The sequence below is a fragment of the Lepisma saccharinum genome, chromosome 7 (genome assembly GCF_977018435.1).
Source record: "Lepisma saccharinum chromosome 7, izLepSacc3.1, whole genome shotgun sequence".
NCBI classification, from domain to species: domain Eukaryota; kingdom Metazoa; phylum Arthropoda; class Insecta; order Zygentoma; family Lepismatidae; genus Lepisma; species Lepisma saccharinum.
Window position 1 is genome coordinate 84,612,058 of NC_139235.1, and position 15,198 is coordinate 84,627,255.

At 36.4% G+C, this 15,198-nt stretch overlaps 1 protein-coding gene across 1 annotated transcript in view; it reads right to left on the bottom strand.

Annotated features, from left to right (window-relative positions):
- LOC145989980 (thioredoxin domain-containing protein 11) overlaps positions 1–15,198 on the bottom strand; it is a 60,238-nt gene that overhangs the window by 37,488 nt on the left and 7,552 nt on the right. The window contains exons 2-4 of the mRNA XM_083125538.1: positions 11,816–12,026; positions 9,397–9,627; positions 4,406–4,609 (exon numbers count right to left, since the gene is read on the bottom strand). Coding sequence (XP_082981664.1) covers positions 4,406–4,609; positions 9,397–9,627; positions 11,816–12,026 — 646 coding nt within the window. The remainder of the gene's footprint in view (positions 1–4,405; positions 4,610–9,396; positions 9,628–11,815; positions 12,027–15,198) is intronic.

Consider the following 15,198-nt stretch of genomic DNA (forward strand, 5'->3'; position numbering starts at 1 on the left):
TGTATATACGATAAAATTCAATTGTGCAAATCGACGCACATCGTTTCTTCGTGACAGTTGAGTGAACATTTTTTTGGTCTGAAATAAAAGTTAACACATTAGTTGTTATTGATTTGTACATTATAGTCGAAATGTTACAGTTGAGAAAATTTACTAAAGTGTTGCGATGTACGTATGAAGTTAGAAATATTAAATCTTGTGTGTCCAAAAATTCTGTGCCACTGCCGTGGTTTCATTATCGGATGCGACAGTTATGCAATGAAAGGTTATAAATCGATTCTTGAACTGAAAAAGCAGGGTGTGACCATTATGCAGTGGTGGTGATTATATGGTGAAAAACTGTAAATCGTTTGGTTGCACTAAGTTCAATACGACTTTATAACATACTGAACTGTATTTAGCTTAACACTTTCGTTCAAGCTACAAGCAGGATTTTCAGTTTTTCACAAAGCCAGATTTACTGTGTAAAGTAGAGATGAAAATAACCTTTTACAAACTTTTATTTCTGAATTTCTAATTGACAAACAATTATGAGTAGGTCCTTGGTAAGTCTCCTTCACCTGATTTATACTGAAAGGTTGAGATACAGGAATTTACGGAGAATGCCCTGATTGTCTTGGTGAAGATTAAAAATGTAACCATACTTAAAAATTAACACAAAATAGAAGCTAATACACACATTGAGAAATATTACTCATGGTTGTATAGTTCAGCGCTGTACTTTTAACTTTGCAATGATCGACGCTAAAAAGGCCATATATTTGAGAGCTTTCAACACTTAAACAAGACTCACTATCAAAATCACCGAGCACTTATATTCTTCAATCTGGTTAGCACTTCTTCCTGTCTGTATCCTTAAAAAGTTGCGGTAGAAGCCACCTCTCACTGATCCATCACACTACAAGTGTTTTCTTCTTTCAAACTACGAGTTCAACATTCGTGTTCTCTTTTGGGCTCGAACTATCCATGCACTTTTGTGTTCCGTGGTGACGAAATCTAAAAAATGTCAAAAGCTCGAACGACTGCTAACTTTTCACGTTTTTCCAGCAACGTGCACCCGGACATCAACCACAAAGACGTGACGCTGTAACTCTCTTTCGCAGACTGTTGCAACTAACTCGTGTCGAAATTCACAAGCGCTTATTTTCCATTGTCTTTGGGACTCAGTCTATTATTTAAGAGGGGAGTAAAGTCTTTTTCATCCTCATTCGTTCCAAAGCATATGCCCTACAACAATCAGTTATAGATGCCCCTTCCCCAAAAAAATAAATTTGATGGACTGATCAAGGAGAGCTAATGTCTTTACAATTCTCTATATCTCCTTAAATTTTTGACCAGACCTCGTATATATATTTCTTTACTCAAATTTATTTCAATAGAGTACCATCAACCTTTCCATCTGTTTTACATAACAATTGTTCCATTTTTATTTTTTGAACAAAAATTTCAAAAGAAAGATAATATCAGATCAATTTTTACAATCATAATAGTGATATTCAATTCAATTTTTTTTTTCTTTTCCAACCTCATAGTATGGACATTTTCAATTAAAATATATGAATAACCGCCATTTTGCAAACATTCAAGAGTATTCATCATCCTATACAATCTTTTCATCACATAGTACATACCTTCATACATTACATATCTCTAATCAACACCATTACAATATTTAACATTATATATACTCTTATGTGATCAGAAGTATCCGGACATCCACCTGAAAATAAAGTACAAGTTTGGGCAACCATCCATCGGGAACACTGGCAGTCAATACAGTGTTGGCCCACCCTTAGCCTTGATGACAGCGTTCGCTCTCACAGGCATACTTTCAATCAGGTGCCGGAAGGTTTCCCGAGGAATGGCAGCCCATTCCTCGCAGAGCGCCAAAATGAGAAGAGGTATTGATGTGGATCGGTGTGGTTTTACACGAAGTCGGCATTCCAAAACATCCCAGAGATGTTCTATGGGTTTCAAATCAGGACTCTGCGCAGGCCAGTCCATTAGTGGGACGTTGTTGTCGTCAAACCACTCCTCCACAAGCCCTGCAGTATGGACGGGTGCTCGATCGTGTTGAAATACACAATTGTAATCCCCGAACTGGTCTTCGATGGTAGGCAGCATGAAAGCTGTTAAAATGTCAACGTAAGCTTGTGCCGTGACATTGCCATGTAAAGCAAGAAGGGGGCCAAGCCCCCTCCAGGAGAAACATGACCACACTGTAACCCCGCCACCTCCGAATTTCACTGTCGGCACTATACAGGCTGGTAGATGTGGTTCACCAGGCATTCGCCACATCCACACCCTATCATCGGATCGCCACATTGTGTACTGTGATTCATCACTCCACACAACTGTTTTCCACAGTTCTATGGTCCAGTTTCGACGCTCCTTGTACCACACGAGGCGACGTTTGGCATTTTTCTGTGTGATGTTTGACTTATGGGCAGCTGCTCGGCCATGGAAACCAAATTGCCGGATCTTGTGCCAAACAGTAATGGTGCTTGGAGTAGATCCTGATGTAGTTCGGAATTCCTGTGTGATGGTGGCGATGGATGATTGACGATAATGCTGTACGACCCTCTTCAACACTCGATGGTCTCTGGAGGTCAACATGGGAGGTTGGCCTGCACGCTTTTGGGTTATACACATACCTTCACTATGACATTGGAAACAGTGGACAGAGGGATGTTTAGGAGGGTGGAAATCTCACACAGAGACTTCCTACACAAGTGGCACCCAACCAACTGACCACGTTGAAAGTCTGTGAATTCCTCAGACCATCCCATACTGCTGTCTCACACTGTCTGCAGAATCCTGAGTTCGCCGACTGATGTGTTCGACACGGTAGATGGCAGTACTGTGTCGCCCTCTATGATAAACAGACGTTTCGCGGTGTGTCCGGATACTTTTGATCACATAGAGTATATACATATATTTAAATTTTACAGCCTTTACTTTATCAACTTGACTCTATGACTGATAAAATTTGTCAAAAATTATCCTTTCTAACAATCATATTCTGAAATATCCTCTTCAGCGGATTTGGGTAGAATAGTACCAAAAATTTTTATTCTTGATTTTACTACTATCTTTTAAATAGGATCAACCACAAAGAAGTGACGCTGTAACTCTCTTTCGCCGACTTTTGCAAATAACTTGCGCCGAAATTCACAAGCGCTTATTTTCCATTGTCTTTGGGGTCTCAGTCTATTATTTAAGAGGGGAGTAAAGTCTTTTTCATCCTCATTCGTTCCGATGCATAAGTCCTACAACAATCGGTTATAACTTATGTACAAAATTGTATTGTATAATATCTTTCAAGTTTAGTCCATTTTTTTAAAAAAAAAAGTTACTGTGGCAAAACGATGTTCATTAAAGTTAAGCATAGTGAAAAACAGAAAAAAATATAATAAAAATAGTTCACAACTACAAAATATGCCTAAAGTTTCAATTATATTTATAATTAGGGCCTAGGACTTTTACATATTTTACCAATTTTGCATTTTTACAACATATTTCTTCAATTTTCTCGTAATAAGACATAGTTCTGTATCATTTCATAATTGTCTTGCATATAATCGGTTATTTTATAATTTATTCTTTGTATCTTTAGCACAAGGGATAGTTTATATTATCGATGGCAGGATACGGAAAGTACAGATGAAGAAATTAAAAGAATATGCAGTCTTTTCTTACCAACTAGAACTGTACAATACACCCCCCTTTTTTTATCCCGCTGACAATTGTTAGCCTTGCTAACATTATTGAGAAAAAATGTTCTCTGCCATTGTTGTGCGGAAACTAGAATCACCGTAAACAAGTTTCAATTGGTCTAATTTCTTCACCTTTTTTTCGGTTCTCACAACAATCAGTCGAAAGTAAAAATAATATTCGGTACATTACAGTCCCTACTCTATCGGCAATCGAGTATGCGAGTTTCAAGATCACTTGTCGTTTGAGCCAAGCACGTATCAGTGTATCCACCTATCTCTGGAGCAGGCGAACGAAAAGTCGTCTCTGCGCAAGTAGTGACGTGAGACAGCTCCACCAGTGAACACGTGAGAGGAATGGAATTGCATGGAAGGGGAAAAATGATTGCAGTTACCAGCCTTCGTAGCACTGTGAACTGCTTTGCTCTGCCCACTTCCACCTTCTTTGTTGTGCACATTTTTGGCTTTACTTGGAATATTTCTGCAATTTTCTGACATATTTTTCAATTTCTATAACATAATTACATACAAAATTTTCAATTTTTATGACAATTACATATATATTTTACAATTTTATGCAACAAAGTCTCGGGCCCTATTTATAATGTATTACACAAGAAACACTTCAACAATTTAAGAAAAATTTATTGGCAATTGGCAATTTCATAAAAGTTCTCAAGCACCATACTCACAATTGAACTATTCCACAACTGGAGAATAACTTTTGGTGAATGAAACCCAACTATGTCCTTTGGCATGGTGATGTTGGTGCCCACAGCGAAGGCCACTTCATGCGCCGGGTCTTGTTCCATAGCCCTCAACGAAGCTACGTAGAAAGTATTATAGAGCTGAGATTCTCCTGGTGTGTTGAAATCAAATCGACCGACAACAACTGCCTGTCAACGACAAATAATGGATTATGAACTGCCTTAAACTAAAAGTAAACATATTGCTAGCTATGTTAGTTTCCAAGGTTTTGTGACATGAACAACTACAGGGTGCGGAAGAAATACAGCGATGATTTAAAAATTGCGCCACCAGAATCTCCCGACATATGGCGTGCAAATTTGTGTGTGACTGTGTGCAACAGTGCATAGCCTTCAGTAGCCATGGAGTGTTGGTCAAATGGTCATAGTGCATTCGCAGCGGAATGTTACTTAAAGAATAACGATTCTGCCACTATAACGCAACGTAGAATCATGCGTCAGTTAAACAATGGGAGAAATGGGACACGACAGACAATTTTCAATTGGAAGAAACTTCAGAATGACTGTCAAATTCCTCTGGATATGCTGCACAAGGCTAGACTGCTGTACGTTGATGTGCAGAGGTTCGTATGAAGGAGAATGCTGCCCACCTGAGTGACACTATTTTAAAGACACAGGCATCACATTAAATGCTTTTGTATGTACTTTTTAATTATGTAAGTGTTTTCATGGTTATTCTGAAGTGTAATATAGATTTTGCAAAAATTAAATAGTCTCAATATTTCTGCCGCACCCTGTAGATAGGTGAATAAGAGAATTTTTGTTGTGCTATACTTCCATTTTGGTACTTCTGACAAGTTTCTCAGATGCAAATGTATCACATCTTCCAGACAATCAAACTTAATGTTAGAAGCACCTGTTTCAGAGATGATAATGAAATTGACGCACAGTTGGACATACCCATCAACCTATTCATCTACAAGATGTTTTAAAAAATGGGCATTTTAGTTTGTTGTGGGAAATATTTTGTCATGGTGTTGGCAACACTCACCGACATTCACTTATGTAACAAATCCACATGATTTGTTGAAACTTGGGACTGATGGAGTGGATTGAAACATGCAGTTGCTGTTATGACATTTTGTAAAAATATTTATCATATTGCAGATTGGTGCGTATTACTCACTATTAAATGAAATAAACAATGTTAAATTGTATAAAGTTAAATTTAACACTACTTACGTTAGTAAGTATGAAGCTTTTTTTGGAACAACGTTTTCAGGGTCCTACTGCCTTCTTCATCAGGTTCGTAAATACTTTCCTAAGCACTGAACATAGAACATAAAAATATTAATTGTACTGTTGCTGTTAACACACTGGGGTCTCACGATGGGCATAGTCTGCAGTGCACTTAAAGTCAATGTGGACAAACGACGGGCATAGCCCGTACTGCAGTATGCAATCGCTTTGCCGATTGAACGACGGGCTATGTTCGTACTTTGTCTCATGTGCATTTTCATTCAAGCCCATCTGTTGAAATTCCGACCGCTAGGTGACTCACGTGCTATTTTTATCTCGCACCTGTGACTGTTTGTTGTCGGGTTGATGTACGTTGAATTGGAATGGCGTCGTTAGATCCAGACTGCATAGCGTAAATTCTGCATGAGGATTCCGCCTCAGAGTCTGAAGTTAGCGACAATTTTGATGATGCAGATGAATTTGAAGATTTGGAAGGTAGGTTATATTCATAATAATTATTGTCAACAATATAAACAGTGTTGCAAACTTTAGAATTTTATGAATGAAGTGAGAAGAGGTCATTTTTTTGGGTCTATTCATCTTGCCTCTTGCTTGATTCTCCTACATGCACTGATGTATTTTTAGTTTTTCCATTTATTATTTTGTATAGTGTATGTCAAATGAAAATTTATTTTATTTATTTATTTGTTTAATTTTTACAGATGACCCAGAACCAACTGATACATCGTCTGGTCCTGTCCTGCAGCCACTTTTTCATACAAAAGATAGTTACGTGTAATTTGTAATTATTTTTTCTTATGTGCACATAAGAAGTATTCTTATGCAAGATTCAAAAGATGTATTGATAGTTTATGTAGTTAATTATTGAAATTTGCAGATTACGAACTTAAAATATCTCTATATACAATGTTGTACTTTTTTTTCACAAAACATTCCTGAAAAAAATAATTCAAAAATGTCTGAAAATGAAAAGAAAAACAAATTTTTGTTCATTGAAAAGAGGAAGTTTTGTAGATTCAAGAAATGTGTGGTAAATAAAAACAAATTAAAAATATTTTTTTTCTATGATTTTTTGAAAAGCAACCGAAAACCGCAGTCCAGAGGTAAAAATGCTGTATTATGAGGCCAGACCCGAATGTGTTAAATTACATGATTTAATTCTTACTGATTATGTCTTCTGTGGAGGTATTGGAACATGTCATGGTTGTGTTCTCAGACTCTTTGAACGTGAGCATTAAGATTTTTACCAAGTTGGGTTTAACCTAAACCAAGGATAGAAACAGTTTTTTCTTTCTCATTTTAATCAACAGTGAAGTAGATAAAAAAGAGAAGGTTGAACATTACCACATTAAAAGCAATAGTTTGATACAGGCTGCATATAATAAACTTGAAACATTATAAACAAATTGTAATGTGCAATTTTCATGAAGGCGGTGTATTTATGGCTGACATAAGAAAACATTTTTCAATATTTGCAAACTGCAAAGTAGTCTGACGTTTAACCCATTAACTGCAGCAGAGCTATATATACACACACTAAAATGGGGGCTCTTTTGCGGAATGTCTATATATAGATGGTATTTCAAAATTAACGGTTCTTGTATTGCGGCAAGTCATTTTATAGACAACACTTTTTCGTGCTATTATTAGTCTATGTGGGCTATTGGCTATCAAAAAAATATTGTGGGTGCTCTCCGTTACTGAAAAATATTTTTTGCAATATGGAACTAGAGCTGCGGTGGTCTAGTTGGTAGCGTCCGGAAGAGGGGGCAAGGGGGGCTGTGCCCCCCCCCCGGAAAATGAAAGTCAACCAAAAATTATGTATTTCACACATATAATTTCATTTTAGCCACAATAATATGTGTTAATTATTGTATGAACATCATAAATTTAAGCAATATTTTTTTAGGAACCAACACTTTTGTTGGAGAAAATGTGCCTTGTTCGTCCCCCTCTCCTCCCCTGGAAAAAATCCTGCAGACGTCCATGGTTGGTACGGTGTATGAATGCCATGTGGGAGACTTTGATCGATTCACGCGGGTTGGTGTTCTGAGGTCGGAATTTTACCAGCCTAGTCCTTGCACAAAGCAGCCCTGGGACTCAACCAGCCTCAAATCAATGTGTACTTGGGGGGCACCCCTGGAGGGTAAAGGTGGTCGGAGCATGGTGCTGATCACATCACCTCCAAAATAACAGAGATCAAAAATATGTAGTGGGGGAGTGGGTCCCTACCCCCCCCCCCATCCCCTTCAAGGCATGGTGCTGCATCCAGGCGAAATCTCACCTTTCACCTTACCTAATATGGAATGTTTATTTGCGGCAGAGTCTATATATAAATTGTTTCCCTTAGCTTCATTTTGCGGCATGACTTTTTATAGTTAGTTTTTGCATTATTTACGATGACACGAATTTGCAGTTGCATCTATATATAGATGATTTTTTTCCTTGCACATCCCTTCAACGTCGCCCCAGGGAAGGGGTTAAACTGAGAATTAAGATAAAGATACTATTGACTTAAGAAACAATTACATTAATTGTAAGTTTCAATAGATTCTTAAACAGTGTCACAAGGTTAGCTAATAAACAATAGAGAGTTCCACTCCAGAAACTAGTGGCTTTGCAGTTTTCAGTGGGTTCTATTAGCCATGCGAATGTGTCAACCTATGGAATAAAAAGTAGCAATTTCGGCTAAAAATCTGGAGGTTTCAAGTTCGAAGAGTAGTGCAACCACATAACAGATTATTCCATCAGTCATCAAAAACACTTTTCCCCATAAAGATTCCAATGGGGTCAGACTTAAAATGGGAACATGTATTTAAAAATTAAGTTTTCAAAACCAAGATACATGTATTTTACCATTTTACTCAGAAAAATAAATTACAGAATTGTCCTTCCATCTCCAGTCATTTCTAAATTTACCACGTACCTAAAATTATCAGTAATTTTACAGATAAATTATTGATCAATTTTTCCTCAACCTTTTGTTGGTCGCTTATGTTGGAGTAACAGCAATGGTCGACATGTTAGCGTGACACTAACACCTTCATTTTTTTTCAAATTTAGTTTATCTTTTTTGGTTCTCAATATTATTTTTGTTCATAATGTGAATATACCACATTGTTGTTTCGTCACGTCCAGTGTACTGTGGCCCATGGACATTTCTTTGAGTTTGAATGATATCTTAGCTGGCTGATACTTTACTGTTGCTGCCATGATCACTTATGCCAGACTGCTCCACATCACTATCTTCTGAATAGAGAATATTGCTCTGCCCCTCATGTATACTTTCATAGTCTCTATTGTGTATTAACCATTGCAATGAGTATTGTCCATCATGAAAAAAGTCACTTAAACACAAGAAAGACAATAAAAATCACAGAAAAAAAATGAAAAAGAAACCAACAAAACAGTCCCGCGGTTGGTCAACATGTGAGCATCACGCTAACATTTTCACAATTTGTTGACAGGATCACGGCACAGCTCCTAATAATGGAAGGAAGGTAACGCTCCCCCGATTATATTTTCCAAACTGTAATAAAACAAAGAACTTTCTTATTTTACAATAAACATATAAGCAGATGAATTTCAATGTTAGCACAGTGCTAACATGTCAACCAATGGCAAGTTAATCCCGTGCTTCACAGTTACAATCCTGTACAGCCTTATTACAACAAACCAAATATGCTGTATACTATTAACATAATGTTCAGACTTACATCATAAATGCTCATCAACTCGACAATGTCACGGTTGGAGGTGACACGTTCTAACGGACGAAGCACTGCTCTGAGAAAGCGTATCATCTGAGGAGCATCTCGTATCCCTCGGTACTGTATGCCATTTAAGCGCTGCGGGTACACAATCAGAATCGGGAAACTTGGGATCTTCGTGAAGTGATGGCGGCATTCGCCCTCTGGATACCAACAGTTTATTGCTGCAAAATATATCTGGAAAGAAAACGTCAAACTCTTACTTCAAACAGGAACATTTTTAGAATATGACAGTATATTTTTCATGGGCTTATAATCATGACTATATGTCAAATCACAAACCCTGACACCTTCTGTAAACAAAACCACCTGCATGCAGAAAGCATTGCAAACTCATAGAAGTATAATAATCCACACGAAAATCCAGCGTTGTTACAGGATTCATTACGTAAGGTAAAACAATGGCTAATTTGTAGTATGGGATACGCTGCCGCAAATGACGTCTCACTTTAAACCCAATGCTCTTTCTTTTTTTACTTATTGCTTCACCTTTATGGTTAACTCTTTGCACCAGTAATCATTTCCCATAAATTTGGCTTCTTTCTTTGAATATATTTTACTTGCATTTTTTAGACAAAATGATATAACATGGTAATGTATATTTCTAAGGATGATATAGATAGGAGTGTATTTGAAATTTGTTTGTAGATTTTATGTAAATTGTATCTTATGTAAATAAAATATATAATGGGCATAAACAGCCATATGCATTGCTGTAAGTCCAATAAATATATTGATGATGATCAAAACAAGACAAAAAGTTCGTAAATTTATTGCGGTTGGAAACTTTGACAAGCATCCTAATAACGATTTTTGTTCCGCCAAATATAGTGCAATTCGTAAAATAACTTGGTGACATGGCAAGGCAAGGTAAGTGTGAACATTTTGTAGTAATATAACTTTCAATGAGCTTAGAGATTTGTGTACATAATGATATTTTATAACATTGGTTATTTTCTAAAAATAATCATGTGAACAGCAAGGAAGTAGTGCAACTTAGTAATATTGCCTGACTTAGCCTTAGAAAAATAACATGCCGAGTTCTATGCGTGAGGGAAAGTCTCCGTGTTCTCCGAGCTTGTTTTCAAAACACCAGCAAGGACAGCCTTTGCAAAGGGGTGAGAAACAGATTCTACTCAATATTTATGTAACGTTCTGTCAGTAGTATCCTGAGAAACCAGTAAATGAAGTGGTTAAGTTGGTATCCCAGTGCAGTGGTGTGTCAGTGTCTGCAGTTTTAAGGGTTATGAAAGAGAGAATGACCGGGAGAGTAACAATGTATGCGGCTGCATATTCGTCTGATGTTTTGAGAGCGGGTTCTCACATTCAGAGGCTCTTATATAAAATGAATAGGTGCGGCGAACTATGAGTGTAACAGCAGATGATTGCGGTCATGGATCAGCTGACGCGGAGTGATACATCGAATCGGTGAGACCGTTTGTTTACAGAAGGTCTCAGGGATGGTGATTTAGACCTTAGAGTCATCTATTTTATGGTAAATAAAATATCATAATTTCAGTACAAACACTGAGCATATTTCAGGATCAAAAGCAGTATATAAAATAATATTTTGGTGTTAAAAATGGTGAATAAAATCCCTCAAGTAGGGTAATAGTTAGAACTCTTGCATTTGCTGCAAGCAGACCAGGTATGATTCCAGAGTGGATAATGAGTTCACATTTCATTTTTCCAAGTAGTTTATATTCACGATTGATCATCAGGCATGTGCTCAATAAATAGTGTATGGTGGTAATTAATTTTACTTCCTTAGCAGGAACAAACATTAGATAAAAAAAAAGTTGTGTATAACAGAGGAACCAGATAATATTTTTATTTTCTACCATTTAATCCAAAGAATAAATGGATCCACAGCTCTCAAAATGTATAGTTTTCTTTGTGAGAGGTCACACAATATGAACTTTATGAGTAACTTTTAAAGCGTTTTCTTTAACGGAATGTGTAAAAGTTAATAAAAAATACAAAAACTATGAATTTCAGTACACTAACTGTACAAAGTGTAAGAAAAAATAATGAACAACAGTGTTCGATAATCACTCATACGGAGGATCGAGTAACAAAGTATCTCCATTTATATAATAATAATAATAAATATTAATAAATTTGGAATTAAAATTGGTTATTTTTAATAACTTATAATAGTTATTATTTAAAATGACAAGTATAACCTTGGTAATAATTACTCTTGTCGTTATTATTTCTACTAATCAAATTTTATCAGTGGCCTCCCCCTCCCCTCTACAAATATTTCTGGTGACGCCCATACTGAAAAGGGTTGAGCCTCCTCCTGAAATAATATCCTGGCTACGGGCCTGAACATATGTGTATGACCATCAAAACCTTTTACCTCCTCATGGTAGTACTTTGCAACAGCCTCGAACTGCCACCTGACTTCTAGACTCTCAGCATCCCAAGGGGCATAGTACATCACAAAGGAGACATCCGATTCGCTGATGTGGCGAAATGCCTCGCTCAGCTGACCCTGGTAGAAGTCCTCCACGAGAGACGATTGCTGGAAGAAAGGTCCCGGAGCTGGAGCCTTGGAGATCTTTGGTGGTCTGTTAAAAGAACATAACAGAGTAACAACCATATTATAAGGGTAGGGGTACGCACAATAACCATAAAATTCAAAATCCTGCAATACATTTCACTCTTATTTGTGGTCAGTTCAGATCGTGTAATATTTTTATTTCAAGTTCTCCATGTATATAAGGATGACATTTGCAGTATTCCTACTTATTGTGTGAAACCAAATTCCCTGCTTTATCAATATTCCAGACCATAATTTGTTCTGGGATTTTGGACGTTCGTTCCTCAGAAAGTCACTCATCCATGAAGATGAGAGCATGTCTGTGAAGAGAGTAAATATCCCAGTTTTTAACCCACTTTGCAAAATATATGGGATTACCCCCTTTTTTAAAGAAATGTCCCGGTATCCCGGAAAATGTTCTCGGGATGACCATTTGTCCCGTATTTAGCTAAAGGAATAACGAATTCAAATTTCAAAATCATTATATACAAAAATAAATTAATAACAAAAAAGGTCCTCTTAAAAGATGCCGAGAGTTTACTCAAATATTAATATATTTTGTCAAAATGTTAAAAATTAGGGATTAACAATGCTTTAAACAGCAATTGATTTTGTAATGTTTAAAAATTTTATAAAAAATAAATGGAACTATATACATGTCTATATAATCTGTATGTCCAGTTTCTTTATTTTAGAAATCTGACAACCCTATCTCTGAGCAACGGATTCCGAAATCCTGGAGGGAATTATAAAACACATATAAGTACTTTTTTATAGATTCCTTACTCAGAAAATACGAATTGGGACAGAAATACAGGATGATTTGAACGATAAAAACATGTTCCATGAGCAATACAACATAATCATCGATTAAATATGCTGTGATGAAACACATTTGAACATATCCTTTAGTTTTTTTTTGGAACAGTCACAGTAGATCTAAATTCTGCCACCAGGTGCCAGGCTGAGCAGTTGCAAAATGGCTGCCATAACTGGCGAAACATTCTTGAACATGTTGACTACATGGCTTATGCCACAGCTGACACATGACAGTGCAGACTTTATCTATCAGCTCGATGAAGCCCAATGCCGCCACCACCCTAACGTAAGGGAGTTCCTTAATGAGAGATTGTCACATCACATTGATGGACTGGGCGTGCAGCTAACAATTACTGTGCCGACGTGTGCAGAGTAATGAAGGGTGCTCACCAGGGGAAAGGCTAAGGGGGTTGAAGCCTCCCTCCCCCCGAAATCCTATAAATATCTAATTTAAATAGTGTATAGTGGTAATTAATTTTACTTTCTTAGCAAGATTAACATTCAATCGAAAAAAGTTTAGTGTATAATAAAGCAGCCAGCTTATATTTTGATATTCTACAATTTAACCCAAAGAATAAATGGATCCACAGCTCCCAAAATTTATAGTTTTCTTTGTGAGAGGTCACACAATATAAACTTTATGAGTAAAATTATCCCTTATCTTTTAAAGGAATGTGTAAAAGCTAACAAAATACAATAACTATGAATTTCAGTATACAAACTGTACAAAATGTAAGAAAAATAATGGACAACAGTTGTGTTGTATATTAACTCATGGTAGATCGAGTAGCAAAGTAACAACATTTACATAATAATAATAATAGTCATAATGATAATGGGTAATTCCATGTCAAATCAACCAGTGAATAAACCTATGATGTCATGGATTTGACTAAATTTTGGTATACATGTTTCTTATCTGAAATATAGAAAATATTTATTTTTATTTTTAATGTTGCCGGTTTTTGAGTTGTTGAACTTTAAAAAATTGACAAAATTGCCCAAAAACCACTTGCCGCTGAAACCTTAAAATACAATTTGCAAGAGACCTGTTTCAACTACAGGGCTGGGCATGGTCTCATATTAAAGCTTATGAAGAGAGCTTTCATTTGATATACAACATGCTTGGTTTATAATTATTTTTTTTTGCAAAAACAAATTTTTAGTTTTTTATTTCAAAATTTTATTTTACAATTTTCAAAAATGAATTGGGTGCAAATACAAACAAAGAACATGTGAAACATCACAATAACATCTTGTTGCTGAGAAAAATAAAGCAGATATGTACATAAAAAATATGTTCTCTCTCACACACAAGTGCAACTTTCTACAGTGTTTTTCAGTGAAATATCAGTGTTCATTATAATGTGCACATTGCAAACATACTTTATTATACAATTCTGTGCATAATCCAGTGGTGCAAATATGAGAATCAATATGTTTTGTATTCAGAGAATGATAGGAATCGACAATGAAAGAGTAAATAAAAAAAAAAGCATTCTCCATACATTACATTTATATAGCAATTACCTTATTCTTCTTGGATTAAGCCTGAAGCACAGAAAGCAGAATGAAGTAAAAAAAAAAGCAAATTACACAGATTACATGACTGTTGTTAAAACCAAATGGGTTATCATCTTGATGTGCAAGGTGCCTGCACCACATTTCTCTAATTTTGATATGATTTTGGTACTATTATCGTATGAGGGAAACACCTACGAATCATATATTTCGGACTTCTTTACATTGCTAACGTGTTATTTTCGAATGCGGAACATTTCTTAAGGTGAAATAATGCATTTCTAACTAAGATAATGTCTATTTCTTCTATTTACGAGTACTTACTGTTACTTGTTGTTTCGAATCTGTAACACATTATGGCCGTGATAGCGTACTGGTTTAGGGGGCGTTCTGAGAGTGTTTTGTCGATTTATGCAGTGTTGCAACCTCGTTCACCGGAAAATATCTACTTTCGTGCCTGGATTTGAAATTATGCTAATACGTCGCAAACCATTGACGTTAGCCTCACAAACCATTCACGTTAGACCCAAAAACCATTTTCCGTAAGGTTAGGTTAGGTTAGGCAAGCATAGTTAAAAAAAAAATTAAAAATACTCGACACGGGGTTCTAGTGAAAACACGGCGAGGCTGAAACACTGGCTACGGGGTTGCATCATCTTAACACACGGAACATTGCACCCTCATGCAGAAAGCAAATGGCGGGACCAGAAACAGCGTGTCGGACAGAGATTTTCGCAGAAAACAACACGCATTCACATTAAAATGGATCAAATCTATATTCAGGAACTTCCACAACGCTAAAGAAAAGATTTCCGTAAGTACTTTCTCCGGTAAATTTGAAGAAATCCGTTTCCCTCATA